The 19,067-nt window shown below is 48.8% G+C and overlaps 2 protein-coding genes across 2 annotated transcripts in view; both read right to left on the bottom strand.

Annotated features, from left to right (window-relative positions):
- TUBGCP2 (tubulin gamma complex component 2) overlaps positions 1-19,067 on the bottom strand; it is a 68,064-nt gene that overhangs the window by 7,580 nt on the left and 41,417 nt on the right. The window contains exons 9-12 of the mRNA XM_088474976.1: positions 3,197-3,342; positions 2,912-3,092; positions 1,800-1,980; positions 924-1,096 (exon numbers count right to left, since the gene is read on the bottom strand). Coding sequence (XP_088331102.1) covers positions 924-1,096; positions 1,800-1,980; positions 2,912-3,092; positions 3,197-3,342 — 681 coding nt within the window. The remainder of the gene's footprint in view (positions 1-923; positions 1,097-1,799; positions 1,981-2,911; positions 3,093-3,196; positions 3,343-19,067) is intronic.
- On the bottom strand, positions 5,999-19,035 carry LOC148521574 (lamina-associated polypeptide 2-like). The gene is made up of 2 exons (XM_088474994.1): positions 18,973-19,035; positions 5,999-7,441 (listed from the first exon to the last, which is right to left on the bottom strand). Exons 1-2 carry the CDS (start codon positions 19,033-19,035, stop codon positions 6,503-6,505), a joined length of 1,002 nt encoding a protein of 333 aa, XP_088331120.1. The 3' UTR covers positions 5,999-6,502.

The raw sequence follows: 19,067 nt of genomic DNA, 5'->3' as shown, positions 1-19,067 counted from the left end.
TACTACTCTAAAAGCAAGTAGTCCTCCACTTAGACCTTACGTTACTACATTAAAATTATTGTTAATAAAAAATGGGGCAGATTCAACAAGGCTTAGTCGGAATCTTGTGCGATGTCACTAGTGTTCCCGCTAGGCTGTTTTAGCAGGGGGGGCATGCCCTGCCCGATTTTAAAGGGGCAAATGCACCCTGCCCTTTTAGCAGCGCCCTGCTAAACCAGCCTGCCTTGTGCCTTCCCCCACCAGCGAGTCAGTGTCCCACGGGTGGGAAAAAGTGCGGTGACCGGGTGAATAGATGCCATACACAGCCACGTGGCATCTATTCACAGTGGGGGGGGGAGAGCTTGGGGGAAGCCCAGCACCTCCATAAGTGCTGGGCACGCCCCCAAGTGCGACAAACTGGAGGCGTGTCATACAGTCATGCCCCTCCCTGGTCAGCCACTCCCCCTTTTTAGGAACGAGACTCCCTGCCGCACTCTCTGTGTCCTGTCCTGTCCTGCCCATGGTCTACTGAGAATACTAACACTATATGTCACTCTCTATGATAGCAGGATTTGCACCCCATAGAGGTGTGAGCAAAAATAAGCAAAGTTTTACTTACCGTAATACCTGGAAACGCATGTATCAGAACCTCACAGCTAAATGAATCTGCCACAATATGCGCAGACATTTGGGGGGCAATTAAACTGAGTGCGATGACACATTGTGACCAGCGACATCGTACCATATAGAGGTGAGCATACCGTAATGGGCAAATGTATTCACAGCTGAACATCGCAGCGATGCTTGGCGATAAATTGCGCTGAATTTAATTGGTCCCTAGGTGTTCATTTTACTTTTAAGTGGAAAAGAGTTATGCAGGCTGAATAAATATTGTTTTTTATTTCTGGTGTTACCGTGTGGGGTGTAGGTCTATCGCACTCTACCTGTTAATTATTAGGGAAAGAGGCCACTTGACAATATAATCAAAGGAGAAGGCCTCCAGTCCACTCAGTGCCAACTCCGTTGGATCAGCATTAATCAAGGCTTTCTCCTGTCGGGTTTCAATGGCAAGAACACGGAGTAGCTGCGTGATTAGATCATGTGTCATAAGCTCAATCTGAAAATAGAGTAAATCACAAATCAATGTCATCTTTCACAAAATATAGCAAGGTACATTTCTAAAGATGTATACAACCCAAAACAAATAAACCACAAAAGAAACAAAAACTGAATTGTTTAATTGTCCATAAAGATTTTTAAATAGAAACAGACACATTATTGGGTAACAAAGTGGTTTATATTGCTGCCTCGCTGTGCTGTAGTCAAGAGTTTGATTCAAACCAGAGCCCTATCTGTGTGCAGTTTGTATGTTCTCATACGGTTTGTGCAAGTATCTTTCCGCAGTCCAAAAACATACGACTGATATGAATTACTACATAGTCTCTGCACAGTGCAGTATGAGCATAAACAATAATGATACCTTCATTTTAAGTTGTTAATCATTGTGAAAAGTGAATGAGAGTATGCCAAAGGTTTGCAGATGTTTTGTGATAAAATAGCATACGCTTACTAAATAAACAGATTTTAGCAATAGACTCCACCAAGTCAATTAAAGATTGAGCAGAGAGCTACACCCCAGACAGGAAAGAGGAACTGCACGGGTTGTGACAGGTGCAGGGTGCTAGAATGAACAGTAATTATTATGGTGCTAAATGAAAGTGGCCAATGTTTCAGCTCATATTCAAATATTTAGTTCAATATCTGTCTACCCTGCGTCTAATGAAAACCAACCCATGCAATAAAGAATTTGTCATCGGTACCTTTAGATCATCCTTAAAAGGGTCAGTGTTAGCAGTACTCATTCTCAAAGCCAATTCCAACAAAGCCTCCAGCCGGGTTGGTATAATGTCTTCCACCGTTTTTTTCAGTTCCTCCTCTGTTAAGTCCATGAAGTGCACAAAGAAATCACCTTGGTCCATGAGGAAGTAATGTTTTATGGACCTAACAGGAAAAGTCATTAGCAGATTAGAAAGCAACTAAATGTTGGGCAGATTAATGTAGGTACTGTTTGTAGAAATGTAAGCAAGCATGATCATCATAGAGGTATCCTAACCACTTTCCTGCCTCACTCATTAACGTCATTACCCAACATTTGTGACAACTCTTTCCCCAATATTCTTCCATTATGTTACTCCCACTATATACCTCTCTTGCCTCTACACCGCTGTCTAAGTCAGGGGTAGGCAATGTGCGACACTCCAGCTGCTGTGGAATTACACGTCAGCATGCCCTGCCATAATTTAAACATGCCCTAACAGCAAAACTATGGTAGGACATGCTGAGATGTGTCGTTCCCTAGCAGCTGGAGTGTAGCACGTTGCCTACCCCTGGTCTAAGTGGTCTATTTACTAATATGGAAAAGGGCCAATATGAGATTTCTTAACCAAATCTCTCTCCTTGTCCGTGCTCCTCTACTTTCTTCATCCAGCATTTCCACTCTCTCACTTCTAGCTACCTCTTTCCTGCATCTGCCCCAGCATGTACTGTATATATGGAATGAGTGAAGTCCCGGTGGCTGAATAGTGCTGGGTGAAATACCGACGCCGGAAGCCCGATCGTCAGAACTCCCAACAGGGGCACGCAAGTATATAACCCTACCCCTCTCCCCCCTAACCCTCCCTTGGTGGTGCCTAACCCTAACCCTCCAACCCGGTGGTGCCTAACCCTGACCCTGACCAGCCACCACTGGGCCACCAGGGACCATATGTAGCCATTCTAAAATGTCAACATTTCACCAATGTCTACATGATGACTGCCGACATACCATACCACACCAATTTTTTACAATAAACACAGGAGTCGGGAAGATCGAACATGCCCAAACTAAAAAAAAAAAAAGGTATTGGTATTAATTCTCTGCATGTTCACATACCTGAGATGAGCCACCAACTCCTTTTCCTCCATTAAGAAGTCCAAAAGCACCTTACTGGCATAACTGTAAGCTTTCTCAATCTGCTCCACATAGGCACGTTCCTTAAGGGTGTAGATAATCTCTTTAGCATCTGGACAAGCAACATCATGGCCGCACTCTCTGACCACATTCAGGTATTTTCCTGATTAACAAAACATACAGACACGACATCTTGCCATAAGTTTTAGTGGAAAATACATGAAACATGCTTTCACAATCAGTTCTATATTTATTTTCTCCTGTTACCTGTACTAAGGATTTTGTCTGCCACCTTCTGCAGAAAAGAAGGGATCTGCTGTTGTACTATGGTGTATCGCTGATCCCAATACTTGTCATTATAGTCCTCCTGGATCTTCTCTTTCTGCAACTTGTGTTCCTCCACCATGAACTCACTGTGTTATCCAAAAAACAAAAAGGAGCAGTAATTATGCATGGATTACGCAGTTGGCCTCTATCCTGATATCCTCTTCACTTTGTCTAGAGGAAATCAGAATAAAATATACATGGATGTGTGTGTTATGCCGGTTTGTCAACATATTTAATAAGTATTGTCCAATAGTTTGCCATCTTCACATAGGAGATATAACAGGATTTTGGTACTTACCGATAAATCCCTTTCTCCGATTCCACAGGGGACACTGGAGGACTTCAAGACAGTAGGGTATAGACGGTGCTGAGTGGAGCTGGCACTTTAAATTTAAATGAAGTGTGACTAGCTCCTCCCCTCTATACTCCCCTATAGGCCAGTATTAGAACCGTGCCCGAGGGGAGCAGAGAAAAAAGATTGACAGAAGAGGAGTTGGCGAAAGTACACATAACAACTGAAAGGTGAAAAGAAAGTAACATAGAATGAAACAAGAGACGACAAACATGTCTCTAATATTCATAACATCACCCTAAACAAACATGTCGCCAACAGGCATAGCAGGTGTGGCAGGAAGAACAGTGCAGGGTGGGCGTCCAGTGTCCCCTGTGGAATCGGAGAAAGGGATTTATCGGTAAGTACCAAAATCCTGTTTTCTCCTTCATCCACTAGGGGACACTGGAGGACTTCAAGACAGTGGGGACGTCCCAGAGCTCCCATCACGGGTGGGAAAGCGCTGAGAACCCTGCAAAACAGACGGACCATATTGTGCTGCAGAAGTCGCAAAGGTGTCAAATCTGTAAAACCGAACAAAAGTATGCCGGCCCGATCAAGTAGCTGCCCGGCATAGAGATTCCATAGAAATGCCTAGAGCAGCCGCCCACGAGGCACCCACTGAGCGAGTGGAATGTGCGGTAATGGAAGATGGAGGTTCCCTAGACGAGGCCATATACGCCTGTCGTATGGTCAGATGAATCCATCGAGCCAGTGTCTGTTTGGAAGCTGGCCAACCCGGACGAGCAGCATCATACAAAACAAAGAGAGTATCTGTCTTGCGAACGGCTGCCGTCCTGTCTACATATATGCGAAGAGCTCTAACCACATCCAAGGATCTACAAGAAGGAGAATCCTGTGGAAGAACCGGAACCACAATAGGTTGATTGATGTGGAAGGCCGAAACCACCTTAGGCAGAAAATCCATTCTGGTGCGTAGCTCAGCTCTATCCTCATGAAATATCAAATATGGTGGACGACATGATAAAGCTCCCAGCTCCGACACCCTCCTGGCGGAAGCTAGAGCCAGCAGAAGTATCACCTTCCATGAAAGATACTTCAATTTCACCGACTCCAAAGGCTCGAACAGCGAAGACTGCAAGAAAGACAGGACGAAGTCCAAGTCCCATTGAGCAGTAGAAGATGGCCCTTTCAACAACCACGCCGTCAAACGTAGCTGCTTTAAGTTTGGATAGAGTAAAGGACCCTGAAGGAGCAGATCCTCTCTGAGTGGTAAGGGCCACGGATTGTCTACCAACAGGAGCTGAATGTTGGAGTACCAAGCTCTGCGAGGCCAGTCCGGAGCTATCAGCAGGACCTTGGCCTGTTCCCTCTTGATGCGTTGAAGGATTCGAGGGAGAAGGGGAAATGGAGGAAATAGATAAATGAATTGGAATCGCCATGGTGTTGACAGTGCATCCACAGCCACCGCTTGTGGATCCCTTGTTCGAGAGCAGTAAAGGGGCAGTTGATGGTTCTGCCTGGATGCCATGAGGTCGACCTGCGGAAGACCCCACCGTTGGACCAGCTGTTGAAACACCTGTGGATGTAGAGTCCATTCTCCTGGATGTACATCCTGACAACTGAGGTAATCTGCCTCCCAATTTTCGATGCCCGGAATGAAGATTGCCGAAATCGATCTTGCGTGGCTTTCCGCCCAGATCAGAATCCTGCTGACTTCCTTCATGACCGCACGACTTCTGGTGCCTCCTTGTTTGTTTATGTATGCCACTGCTGTGGCATTGTCGGACTGGACCCTGACTGCTCGGCCCCTCAGAAAGTGAGCTGCTGTCCGTAATGCATAGAAAACTGCTCTTAATTCCAATATGTTGATTGGAAGACTCGTTTCCTGTGCTGTCCAGCGTCCCTGGAAGTGATGCTCTAGAATTACTGCCCCCCAGCCTCTTAGACTTGCATCCGTGGTAAGAAGCGTCCAATCCCACTCCCCGAATCTCTTTCCCTCCGTAAGGTGAACTGAGTTTAGCCACCACAGTAGGGAAATCCGAGTCTTGGGTTGTAACCGGACTCTCTTGTGAAGAGATCCCGACCATTGTGATAGTAGATCGAAGGACCAACCTCACCATCTCCTGAATGGAAGTTATCTTGTCCTGGGGAAGGAACACCCGTTGAGACACGGTGTCCATGATCATTCCTAGAAACTGCAATCTCTGTGTCGGTTGCAGATGCGATTTGGGAATATTCAGAATCCGAATGAGGAGGTTGTGTGTCACGGTGATGTCCTGTAATAGTTGATCCTTGGAATTCGCCTTCAGGAGTAGGTCGTCCAGGTACGGAATAATAGTGATTCCTTGTTTCCGAAGGAGACTCATCATCACAGCCATAACCTTTGTGAATACCCGTGGGGCCGAAGATAAGCCGAAGGGCAAGGCCTGAAACTGGAGATGTGAATCCCGTACTGCGAATCTCAGGAAAACCTGGTGAGGTGGCCAAATGGGAATGTACAGGTAGGCGTCCTTGATATCTAGAGATACCATGAACTCGCCCTCCTCCAAGCCTGCAATTACCGACTGAAGAGACTCCATCTTGAACCGGAAGATCCGTAAGTATGGATTGAGATCCTTTAAGTTTAGAATGGGTCTGCCGAGCCGTCCGGCTTCGGAACGACAAAAAGACTGGAGTAAAATCCTTTTCCCCTCTGATGACTGGGGACTTGGATTACCACTTTCATGGACAGAAGCCTGTCTATTGCTTTCTCTAAGACCACACTTCTGTCGTTGGAAACTGGCAAACCTGTGGTAAAAAAACGATTCGGGGGTTGCAGTTGGAAATGTAGGTTGTAGCACCAAATTATTATATCTCGGACCCAAGTGTCCGCACAGGTTTCCATCCAGACCTCTCTGAAGTCACGAAGACGCGCTCCCACTCTGGGGTCCCCCAGGTGAGAGGGAAGTCCGTCATTCACTGGGTTTAGAAGTGGACTTAACTTCCTGTAGACTCGAGCCTCTGGTGGCTGCGGTTCTACCCCGACCTCTGGTACCACGAGACGTTGATGATCCTCTGAAACGACCACGTGAACGACCCGGGGCCCGAAAGGACCGAAACGAAGGTCCTGAGTAAGATCGTCTAGGTGGAGGAGCTGCAGACGGTAGAAAAGTGGATTTACCTCCAGTAGCCTGAGATATCCATTTATCTAGTTCTGCCCCGAATAGTACATGTCCAGTGAAAGGAAGTGCTTCCACAGCCTTTTTGGATTCCGCGTCAGCCTGCCAAGTTTTGAGCCACAGCGCCTGCCGTGCTGAAATTGCCAGAGCTGAAGTTCTGGAGGCAATAGAACAAACATCCTTAGACGCTCCCCCAAGGTAAGCTGCCGCTTCACCTATATGTTCTGCTAACGGAATGACTTCCTCCATAGGTAGTTGATCCTTCATTCCATCCGCCAATTGCTTAGCCCAAATATCGATAGCCTTGTTAGTCCAGCAGCTAACTATCGCTGGACGAAGAGTCACCCCTGCAGCGGTGTAAATGGACTTAAGAGTGCTCTCCAGTCTCCGATCGGACGGGTCCTTTAAAGACGTGACTCCAGGAACAGGGAGCGTAGTCTTTTTTGACAATCGCGATACAGATGAATCTACCATAGGGGGAGTTTCACAAGCCTTTCTATTATCTGCTGGAAAAGGGTAAAAAGATAATAAACGCCGGGACATCTGAAACTTTTTATCTGGATGTTCCCAGGCTGTCGTTAGAAGGGAATCCAGCTCTTCCGATATAGGAAAAGCCATAGCTTGTCTTTGTTTCTTAAGAAAGAAAGACTGCTTTGCAGGACCTGAGTCCTCTTCCTGTATGTGCAATACATGTCGTATTGCAGCAATTAAGGCTTCTATTCCCTCTGATACCTGTTCAGGATCAGACTCCAGAGGCTCTTTAGGTGAATCTGGGGCATATTCACCCTCTTCTAATTCGGGCATATCCTCCTCCTCCTCTTCTGGGTCATCCCAATGGAGGACTGAGGGTAACAATCTCTTTTTAGAGACCTGCGGAGAGGACGCCATTGTCATGGCTTTGGAAATCCCCTCCATAGAAACAGCTAGGGATCTCGCCCATGCTGGTTCCTCTGTAGCAGCTGACCTATAAGCCTCTACTTCTCTGCGAGAAGCCTCTAGTTCAGCCGAGAGAGAGGACATAACAGATGTAACCTGCGTCCAAGACGGTGGTTCTGACATCTCTGCAGATTGCTGATCCGTATAACAACAGTCACACAATCTGGAGGTAGATGACTGTCCCTGTGTAAATTTTACTCCACACTTTTTGCAGGTAAATAACTTTTGCGAAGCCTTAGACCTGCCAGTCATGCTACATACAGACAACACACAAAACACAAAGAGGTTAAGTGACAGGGTAAGAAAAACAGTACACTGGGGTACAGAGAGATTGGAGACAGTCACACTTGCCCACCACAGCGCTCCTAGCAGTGCCAGAGTGCCAGGCAAAGATCAACTATGCTCTCTGTCTACATCAGCCTAAACCCCTGCTGTGATACATACAGGTCCGTGTAGGCTGTCCAGCGCTGCCGCTCCCTGTAATGGCCGCCAGCAAACTGCATGCAGTGACACGCTGGGGCTGATGGGAGGCAGGAGGAGGAAGTCGGAGCTAAGCTCCGCCCCCTGCATTCTAGCGCCGTTATTATAAACTGGCGCGTGTACCCAGTATAACTGTTATATATATATATATACTGCCTTAGTGCAGTATTGCTGAGCCGCCTAATGCCGGGAAAACATACAGGAAGCCACCTCTGTAGCGCTAAGCCGGCTTCCCTGCTAATCAGGGAGCCAGCTGTAATGATAGAGACGCGCTGAGGCTGTACCGCCGTCAGCGCACTCTGTGGGGGGTCTGTGAGGCCACCTCTGATAGCACTAAGCCGGCTCCCTGCTAATCAGGGAGCCAGCTGTACTGACACAGACGCGCTGGTGGCTGCGCTGCCGTCGGTGCGTCTCTGTGGAATGTGAAGCCGTCTCTGATCCCGCTAAGCTGGCTTCCCTGCTAATCAGGGAGCCAGCTGTACTAACAGGGAGATGCTGAGGCTTAGAGGCTTCCTGCTGCTGCTGCCGGCGGCTGGCTCTGACTGGGGGGTCTGCAATGCGCGCTGCATGCAGCGGCATGTGGCCCCCCCCTGAAGACTGAGGTCTCAGGTGTCGGGGACCCCAGGCGAAGTGCAAGCACTTGCGAGTGGGTCCCCTCCGGCAGCGTCCCGTGTAGCAGACAGGCAGTTGCAGTTACTGCCCGTCTGTCCTCGTCCTCAGATTAGGAATTCTTTTTTTTTTTTAAAAAACCTATCCTAGCCCTAGCAGGAGAAATCCTTTTTTTGTTACCTGCTCCCACTCGGGCACAAACTAATACTGGCCTATAGCGGGGTATAGAGGGGAGGAGCTAGTCACACTTCATTTAAATTTAAAGTGCCAGCTCCACTCAGCACTGTCTATACCCTACTGTCTTGAAGTCCTCCAGTGTCCCCTAGTGGATGAAGGAGAAAAATCCTGATAGGACCAATTGTAAAGTTTATCCTGCGGCTCCCACCATTGAGTACAATGGAGGAGCCGTTCATTGGCTGAGAGGCGGGGCCTGACCTCTCAGCCAATGAACGCACAAATACGGAGCTTCAAAGGAGGAAGCAGAGTCTGTACATTTCATTCGGGAAGGAGTAATCATTCTGGTTAGAATGATTATTCCTTAATGCGATGGTCGAGTTTTTCGTTTTCTTATTTTAACCCATGGATGCCTACTGGACAAGGGGACCACTGGAGGTAATATGTGAGTATGTGTGAGTGTGTATGTATGTATGTATTAAAATTATACTGTGTAAGGTGTGTGTGTTTCTTTCAACATTTCTTTACAGGTGAACTACAAGTCCCAGTGGGCCCTTAATGCCCCGCATGCTGGTACTTGTGGTTCTCCAAGAAGTACCAGCATGCGAAGGAGGCTTGCTGGGACCTGCAGTTCTACTGGAAAGAATGTTTTATCACTTCTATTTTTACACATTCACACAATCAACCCGCCACCCACCGCCCAGGAGTGGCGGGGATAGCCCCGGGCCATCAGCCTAGGCTAGGGGTGCCCTGGAGAGGGAGACCCCTTTTTTTTGCCTAACCGCCACCAAAAGTCAGGACACCAGTAGCTATGGCGCCTCTTCAAGATAAGAGGCCACCCTCTGATGTTTTCACCTGACGCAGCTGAGGCTCTCCTAAAAAGCATCCGTCCAACCTCCAATGGCTTTAGCTACATAAGCAGAAGTCAGGACTGGATGTGCGATAGCGTCTGCAGAATTTAAGACGTTTTTGAGGAAAGTTCCATTGTCCTGACCGAAGGATCCCAAGTGATGCAGTATTTGTACTAGGAAGGGCAGCGATCTTGATTAGGCGGGCCAAGTGAGCATTCCCTGAGGAGAAGGCTCATTATGCCCGGTCTGCAGCAGGTAGAGAATTGAAGGAGGCGAGGAGCTTAGAAACCCGGAGGTGCCCATTAGGGCAAGCCCTCCGTAGAAGGTCCACACTCTGCGCAAAAGGCGGGAATGCAGAAACAGTGTACTGAAGCATGAAAAGCGAAGTATTCCCAGATGGTCCAAGTACTAACCTGACCCTGTTTAGCTTCAGAGATCAGATGAAATCGGGCGCATTCAGGGTGGTGTGGCCGTGGGCCTCAGTAACCTTGAAGCTAAGAATAGCTACATTCGCTGCGATATGGGATAGACATAGGTCTGAAAATATTAGACATAGTGTCCCAATAAGCTGAGGAACTTCCAATTACCGAACAGGAACGCAACACTATTTAGACTGTGACGTAGCACTAGTCATGGCTGACTGAAACTTCTGCGAATCACTGGATACGGAGCCTGAGGAGAAAGTACAGTGGTACAAGTCCTGCAGTTACACAATACTGAAGCACCCACATCCCTGGATGCTTTGCCCTTGTAGAACCTGATAAGCAATCCAGGGCAGTCCCCACACACCAGTTAGGAAAACTCCTGTGTGCAATCAAAGGGGGGAGGGGGGGGGGGGGGGGGGAGTGCAATGAATATGGCCTCACCCCACAGTAAGCGGGGCTTTACAAACGAGTGATTTACTAAACGGTCAGAGGAAACTGAAACATAAAATGTACTCCTAAACACAAATAACAAGAGATATGGTAAGAACTTACCTTTGTTATCTCTGTTTCTACGAAGTCCATAGGGTCCACAGGGTTGACCTTGGGGTATAGGTTGGGAACCAAATCCGGGCACCACGCAGTTAAAGCTTTTAGCTCCCAGGATGCACTTGGGTCCACTCTCCCTATAACCCCACCCCCAGCCAGAGGCACCTCAGTTTGTAAGTAGCCAAAGGCCGGAGGAGGAGAAAAAAAGAGAGAAAACTGGAACACTCGATAACCATACTCACAGAAATGGGAGACGGAAAACCGGTGACCAGTCACACAGCCCATTTGAAGCCAGGTGCATCAGGGCGGGCGCCCTGTGGACCCTATGGACTTCGTAGAAACAGAGATAACAAAGGTAAGTTCTTACCATATCTCTTGTTTTCTACTTCAGGGTCCATAGGGGGTCCACAGGGTTGACCTTGGGGATGTCCCAAAGCAGTTCAACCAAGGGAGGGGACGCTCCTGTGCTGAGAGGAGAATCCGCCGCCAAAAAGGAAGCATCCTGAGAGGCAAAGAAAAACAATGCCTAGAACCTTAAAAAGGTGTGGACAGAAGACCACGTGGCCACCTAGCAAGGCAAAACAGCCAAGGCGCCACAGCGAGCCACCCACGAGGGTTACATGGCCCGAGAAAAAACAAGCAGCAACAACAGAAAGGCCTACCCATGGGTAGGCCCCTGAAGAAGACATACGAGGCCGTCCAGCCAACATATGGCCATAGGCCGGCCATCCTTTCCTGTTAAAACCAGAAATCTCAGACCACCAATAAGGAGTCCGATTTCCGTCAGGAACTTGAATGGATCACATAAATCCACAGAGGCCGGACCACAGTCAATGAGGCCACACCAGCCGAGAGGACTGGGGACTGAATGGCCGCACCATAAGTTCCAGAATAATATGGAACCTGAAAATCACTAAGAAGAAACACAGGGTGAGAGCAACTCACACCCTGACAAGATGCCCTCCAGAAGAGGGAGCCACATGAGAACGCTCCCAATTCCGACACTCACCTGGTTGATATAAACTCCCTGATAGAAAGAGAGAAAGCCAAAGCAATAGACCATGTAATGGCTATCACAACCAGCGGTTCCATTAACTTTCCCCGGGGTTAACGAAGAACCACTCCTAACTCCCAAGGAGTCCCTAGGGAGGACAAATGGAGGCATAATCCAGAAAACACTCCAAAGGATGAACTGGATATCAGAGCGGAGCAATTCCATAACCTAATCATACTGACAGTGTAGAGATCTGCACTGTCAGGAAGGCCAGGCCGAGGGTGAAACCCAAGCCAGCCGGAAGGAATGCCAGAATATCTGGAAATCCTGGACAGCAGAGGATCGTATCGATAGGTATAATACCATAAGAATTATGGCTGCCACAGTTTGTGGTAGGTCCCAGCAAAAGCTGATCCATGTGCTCCAATCATTCCAACGATGACAAAGCCATGGAAGCCGTAAGACCACTGTAGGGACGTAGTCAAAGACAAACGACCCAGGTCCAAGGCAAACCCCAGGACCCTGAGACAACAGGTCTGGGTAGTGAAGCATCAGGAATGGAGTATCGATGGAGAGACTCCGAAAAACCAAGTACCCCTGACATCTGGGGCTATCAGGAGCCACCAGCAGGAAAGCATCTCTGTCTCGATTGAAACACTTCCCTCGAGGAAGAATGGAGACTGGAGAACACAGGTACGCAAATTGGAAGAACCCCTTCACCGCCAAAGAGTCACTGAAGGTTGCTTCAGAATCCCCAGAGTTGGACTGTAACACCATAGCGTGATAGAGTCAGAAGGCCATGAGTGTCACCTCAGGAGGGCCCCCCCCCCCTGCTCACCAGGAGATGAAACCTCTCTTGGGGAAGAGACTAGTCCCCGGGATGCACGTCGTAACGGCTGAGGACTCCCGCTTCCCAATGGAGAGCACCTGAAATGAACACTGTCGAGATGGTCGGGAGGAGACCCTCAGACAATGTCCGAATGTATGACATACCTGACATTGCCACCCAACGAACAATATTGCTAAAAAGGAAGCCACTGTTCTGACCCTGTCGGACTGAACTTTTTCAGGTTCACCAGGAAACAAGGGCTATGCCAGAGTGAAGGCCCAAGACAGGCTAAAGTTCCAACAAGTTAATTGACAGGGTGGAATCGACAGACATCCAATTGCACTGAAATGGATGCGAACCAGACACTGTCCTTAGCAAAGAATACCCTGGACGAGATGGTCATAGTCACCCGAAAAGGGACAGACAGAAAAAAACTTGTTCCATCTGGAGATAAGCCAATTATGGAAAGGCCTGGAATGGAACTAAGCCCATTCCACCCTTCCAAAGGCAGACACTGAATAGTGGACCATGCATCCCAGAGTGCAAAGACATATGTCGACTGCGCAGACATCCATGTACTCCTAATGGAAGAGTGGAGATGCCGTCTTACGCCAGAAGAATTCTCAGATTCTGAGAATCCAGCAGGGCTCCTAGGTGAAGAATACCCAGAGAGGGATGCAGGGAGGACTTTTTCCCCATTGATTAAACTTCTGCACCCTGAAGAAGCCACAGTCAACCTGACCCGGCTGTAAAGTACCCCGGTGATCCTGCTAAGAGCAGGAGGCCATGCAGGTACAGGAGCATTGGGATATACTGAACAGAAGAACTGTCAGAAAATCCAAAACGCTGGTAAACCCCTGTGGGGCTGAGAACAGTCCCAACAGGCAGAGCCCGAAAACCGTAAGTGCTGTGATACAGCAAACCTCAGTCCATGCTGAGGCAAGGTCTCTGTAAGTGCCCGTAGGCACGCGTCCTGTATATCCAGTGATACCATAAAGTCCCCAGGTTCCAAACATAGTAAGATGGAGCATAGGGATTGCCTCCTGAGCCCAGGTAGCTTTAGGAACTGGTTCAGGGAATTGAGACAGAGAATAGGCCAAAGGGGACCATTCAGCCACCGCACCAGAAAGAAAGCAGAACAACCAGTCCCTCGCTGAGAAAGTGGGGATGGCCCAATTAGCTCCGCTTACCCCAACAACTGTATAGCTTTCTGGATTCGTAAAGCCCTGTTCGGGTCCGAATAAGGGCCTGCGTACCATCACATGGAAATAGGCCGCCTGAGCAAAGAGAGGGCGTACCCTCCTACCCATGTAGCCGCGGCAACTAGACACTAGTACCGGGCAAACTGAGAAAATCGCCATCTCCCAGTGGTAGGCCTGTCTCGTCATGCTGACGATATATCCGTAGGTTCAGAAGCAGGATCGGCTGGCAGTCCAGGCCTGCTCGGTTGAAGAAACAGACCTTTAGGCTGACCCAGAGGACAAAAAGACTTAATAGACTTAGTCTGAGGCCCTGTAGTGGGCATAGCTGAAGGTGGGAAATTTGTACTGCCACTGTCAAGGTCAGGACCCAACAAGATCTACCCTATAGATGGTATCTGCACCTCTGCATTCCCAGAGCGCAGCCATAGGGTATTACGGAGGATACCGTCGCAGCCGGAACTCTGAAAGTTAGGAGACTGGTATCCAATATAGGCATGTCCACCTATGACAACTGCATATATTACATGAGCGACCAAATACATTTGAACCCCAGACGTGTTGGTGGGGAAAAAACATTACGAATGCATCAGCTCAGTATGCAATAGTATTAACCAACCATGCTATAGCCATGGTAGGATGGGTAACAACCCCTGAAAGCGAGTATACTGATTTCAGGCAGAGTTACCACCTACGGATCAGAAGAATCCGACCACGCAGGAATGGGATGCATAGTAACGTCTGTAATCTGACGAGTAACACGCCCATCCACCCCATGAGGGGCTCGTGATGACCCTCAGGGAATTTGGGACAGGAGGCCAAACACAGTTGTAATACCTCATAACTGACAACAGCCAGAGTCCCGCCATGCGATCCCCCCGCTAGTCAGCAACAGGGAACCAGAAGGCACGCAATACTGAGGGTGTATGATACAGGTGCAGGTCAACATTCACTCTAACCAGAATGGACCTGCCACCAGCCCAAAGCAGGGATAATAATACTTGAAATAGGCTTCCCCCCGTGTAAGAGGGAAAGAGCCCAAAACAGTATCCAGTTCACGCAGAGCCAACTGGGAAGTAACCAGTAACCACAGGGCGTCAACCACGCCAATTTGCGTTTCGTAGAAAACGACATCCACCCAGGGTGGCTGTGGGAATCCCTGCAAGGGGAATGACAGACTATGGTGGCACCAGGGGGATTTCATATACTGCGAAAACCCCCTGCAGGGAGCAGTAGTCTGTGTCACAGGGGAAGAGTGCAAGAAACTGCGAGATACCCTGAGATGAAAAGGGCATTATGGTGAAGTAACAGCCCAGGTGAGGTACAACAATGGGGCCCACCCGGCGATCCGCAATTGAGAGGATCCCGAGAAAACAAACCTCCCAAGGGGGTCGTGAAAGGGGCCGGCACCAGATGACGCCACACACAGAACCCTTTATGAAACAAATCCTCCGCACTAACACCTGCAGCACATGACTTGCAGGATAGCAAAAATGGGTGCAGTATAACGCTCTATCTCCTGGTCAAACATATCTGACCAATCTTGGCGGAAATATCAAGCAGTGCTATACTGGTCCTGGGACCGCTTAGCCGCAGGGACCCATTTTCAGCGTATGCAACACACAGTTCCAACGAAAATGTGGCAACGTGCAGCACGCAACAGTATGTGACAAACCTCACAAATATCAACGAGTATATAAATGTGAGGTCTCAGAACCACCCTAAGTACAGCTGTATTAGGGCAGATAAGGAAAAGGGATAGATATACACTGACAGGTGAGAGAATTAAATACAGACAGTCAGCACTAGCATAAGTCACATACCATGCAGATATATACATATATACATAAACATGTCATATAATATACTGCACTATTACACTGCATTCAACTTACCCAGATTCAGTGTCTGGGAAGGCTACAGCGCTGTGTACACTGACCTGATGGTGAGGTACGCAGGGGGACTGGACTCACTGCCATCTCCGGAGCTCTGCTGCTGCACCACAAGAAAATGGCTGCTGGAGACCTCAGAAGAAGCGTGGCCCGCGGAGGAAGCAGCTCAGCGACGCCAGACTATACATACTGAAAGGCGCGCTGAGCTGAGGGGAGGAGCCGCTGTAACAGGGAAAGCTTCCTCCCCTGGCCGGCTATTAACCTCCCGGGACGCCGGCTCCCAGCGCCGATCAGTAAGTCCCTGGTGGTCTAGTGGACACACGGGGTATGGGGGGCCCGCCGCCACTGCCGGCGCCTCCAGTCTGTCCCCGGAGACCGGAGGCACAGGACTGCATATTAAATGCGCGGATCAACGCAAGCGGTGATCCGCGACCTTACCTGCTCCCCGTAGATCCGGCAGCAGTCCTGGGCGCCCGCAGAGTCCGGCTAGTACAGACTCTGGGGTCCCGCTGAGATCTCCACATCTGTACTGGCGTCTCAGCACCGGCGGGGTGACGGAGCGGCAGCTTAGACGTCCTATGGACAGTCCGACGCTGCCGCTCTGAAAGTCCAAAGTAAAAATAAAAAACTCTGTACTTAGAAAAAATAAAGCTTAGGGGCTGTTAATCAGCTCCCCACTGCACTAAACGGTGACCCGACTCCGGCCGGGCACAACTTAAACTGAGGTGCCTCTGGCTGGGGGTGGGGTTATAGGGAGAGTGGACCCAAGTGCATCCTGGGAGCTAAAAGCTTTAACTGCGTGGTGCCCGGATTTGGTTCCCAACCTATACCCCAAGGTCAACCCTGTGGACCCCCTATGGACCCTGAAGTAGAAACATGCACACAGAAACATTTAATGCTGTATCAATGGGCAGTTAATGCTCAACAATCCTGTCTGTGCTACTTCCCCGGCATCCGGCTGCGGCTCCCCGGTGTGTGCTGGTGGACCGGCCGAGGACACTGACACGCTCGCCAGCGCTGGAGTGTGGGTGTCCTATGGGACGCCAAGCGCTGCCCACTTACAGTAAAGAAATACATGTGCCTTGCTACATGCTTTGCCCACATATAGTAAAAAATACATGTGCCTTGCTCCTACAGGGCACAAAACTGAACTGCCCTGCCTGGGGTCAGGATATAAGGTGGGAGGGGGAGGAGGAGGAGCCAGGGCTGCTGGGAAAAGAAGCTTAACTATTTGGTGCCCTGACTCCTCCTGTTCACCCTGTACCAATGGTGTAAGCCTGTGTCCCCTCATGAATTGTGAAGAAATTAAGTTTCCCTGGGATGTATGAAGGAGGGACTACAGCAGGTTTCTCAGATACCTGCTGTCATCCCTCCATTCCCGCTGGCAGCCGCAACCCCCATAGGTTACTATGGGGCATGCGATGCTGCCAAATTTACCACCAGAAGAAGATGTTAGCATGATTAGCCGGCGCAGGGTTCCTCTGGTATCCTCCCCGGCAAGGGCAGCTGTGCATGTGCAGTCAGTGTGCATGCGCAGCAGTCCCGGGCAGCTCTCTGGGCACATTATAGGGACGAGCTCCTGTCAGAGCCAGTGTCCCTGCATGTGCCGGATGATACGCATATTGCAGTGCGATCATGGGCGGTAATGTCATGCCCAGATCGCATTGAAATGGAGATCATTAATAAATGGGTATGCGTTCGGCATCCCGGCGGTCGGGATGCCAGTGCTTACCTTACAGGCTCCAGAATACACACGCCGGTCAGAATCCCGGCGCTGGCATCTCGACTGCCGTGATGCCGAAGGAAAGTAGCGGGGTGGGGTGGGAGGGTTAGGCACTAAGGGGAGAGGGTTAGGTTTAGGGTGCAGGGATGGGGCGGTTAGGTTTAGGCACTGGGGGAAAGGGGGGGGGGGGGGGTTTGGGTTCAGGCACCATGGACGGAGGGTTAGCATACCGACCACCAAGTGTCAGTATGTTAACCCTGTCGGGATCCAGGCGCCAGGTATTACATACAGATTCCAATAAATGGGGGCCTTCATCTTGTAGGCTCAAAAAGGTTGTCTAAAGAATAGACAAGGTGTTTCTCCTAAGTTTATTGCTTCTTGCATATCTAAATTGCTGATTTGAAGCAGGAAATTGGGAAAAAAAAAAACTCTTGTTAACTTGAGGCAAACAATTTGATTTTCCCACATAGATTTGTGCATCATTGCATCTAGCTTTTCTCCAAATAAAGAATTCCCTTCACAAGGAAAGTTAGTCCAACTACACTAAGGCTGGGTACACAATTAGCGACCTGCCAATGTGACACCTGATGGTGCCAATGAACAATATATCGGGTGGGCAGTACACCCTACAAGAGCTGGTGAAAGACCACCCGATATATCGTTCACCAGCAACCTTGCCGGCATCGGCAGCTGGGTCGCTCCATTGGCAGTGCATGTAGGCTGGTGGAACTACCCGATGAACGACCTCTGGTAGCGTGCATAGTGGGTACATACCAGACAATGTGCCCGGTATGTCGGTCCGATCCGTGGGATCAGAAAACATATTGTCTAATGTGTACCCAGCTTAGGACTGTGAGTCTACTGTCCAGAAATGTAGCCAAGGGGCCATTCTAGCTACTATGGAGGATGTCAGCATACAGGCAGAGAAAGCAATGATATCCGAGGAAGTTTCACAACCAAATTAAAATTACTCTTTGCATAATGCTTATACTTTTCTACAGATACTGACTGCCTATTTTCTCTGTATGTATATAGATTCCAATAATAAACTGTCCGCATTATTCAAATGTAACTTTCCCTGGGTTTCTTCAATTGAAAACTACAGTCATTTATTATCCGGTGAATCCCTTTCTAGATCAGAATCACTATCCTCCACCTCTATCAGCAATGAGCTCTTTAATTGGTTGGCTAGGTCGAGGAATATTTTTGCCGCATACAGTATTATCCTTTTGTAACAAAAGACTGCTGTCAAATGCGGTACAAGCTCTATGATATGGTATCTTGCTATTTTTGCTTTAGAGCCTGCAACAATGAGCTATTGCTATATTACTTTGTATGGGAGAAGAGAGTAAAATGTAAAACGGTACGTACATAAGAGAAGTGTGAGATGCCTTGGGTGTCCAAGTATCGGTCTGATGAATTTGGTCTGATAAATAGGATAGACAGACTGCTGTATAGACTTCGTTAAGCAGATTTAAGACATTTAGCTTTGTACTATTCAGACTTTGATATTAATGGTGACGTGGATTTATTTACACTTTGCCCTGTTATCATAGGAGAAATTACATGTTTTTGGGCTTTAGGTTTGTTGTCCTCTAGGTTTACCTGACCAAAGGCTAAAGATGGCCACATGTGGGGATACAGTGGTTCATCCCGACTGCTGGTCATCCTGATTTAAAACATGGTAGATTATATTGGAC

The sequence above is a fragment of the Taudactylus pleione genome, unplaced genomic scaffold, assembly GCF_031769625.1.
Source record: "Taudactylus pleione unplaced genomic scaffold, aTauple2 ptg000157l, whole genome shotgun sequence".
Lineage (NCBI taxonomy): Eukaryota > Metazoa > Chordata > Amphibia > Anura > Myobatrachidae > Taudactylus > Taudactylus pleione.
This window is presented reverse-complemented; position numbering and strand designations above follow the sequence as displayed.

What these genes read in the sequence shown, in the direction of transcription:
- LOC148521574 (XM_088474994.1), bottom strand. Translation starts at nt 19,035, where the DNA reads ATGACCAGCAGTCGGGATGAACCACTGTATCCCCACATGTGGCCATCT. An exon ending in CATCTTTAGCCTTTGGTCAG is followed by an intron (nt 7,442 to 18,972) that starts GTAAACCTAGAG and finishes GATCCTGAACAG; the next exon opens with GTATCAGAGGGAATAGAAGC.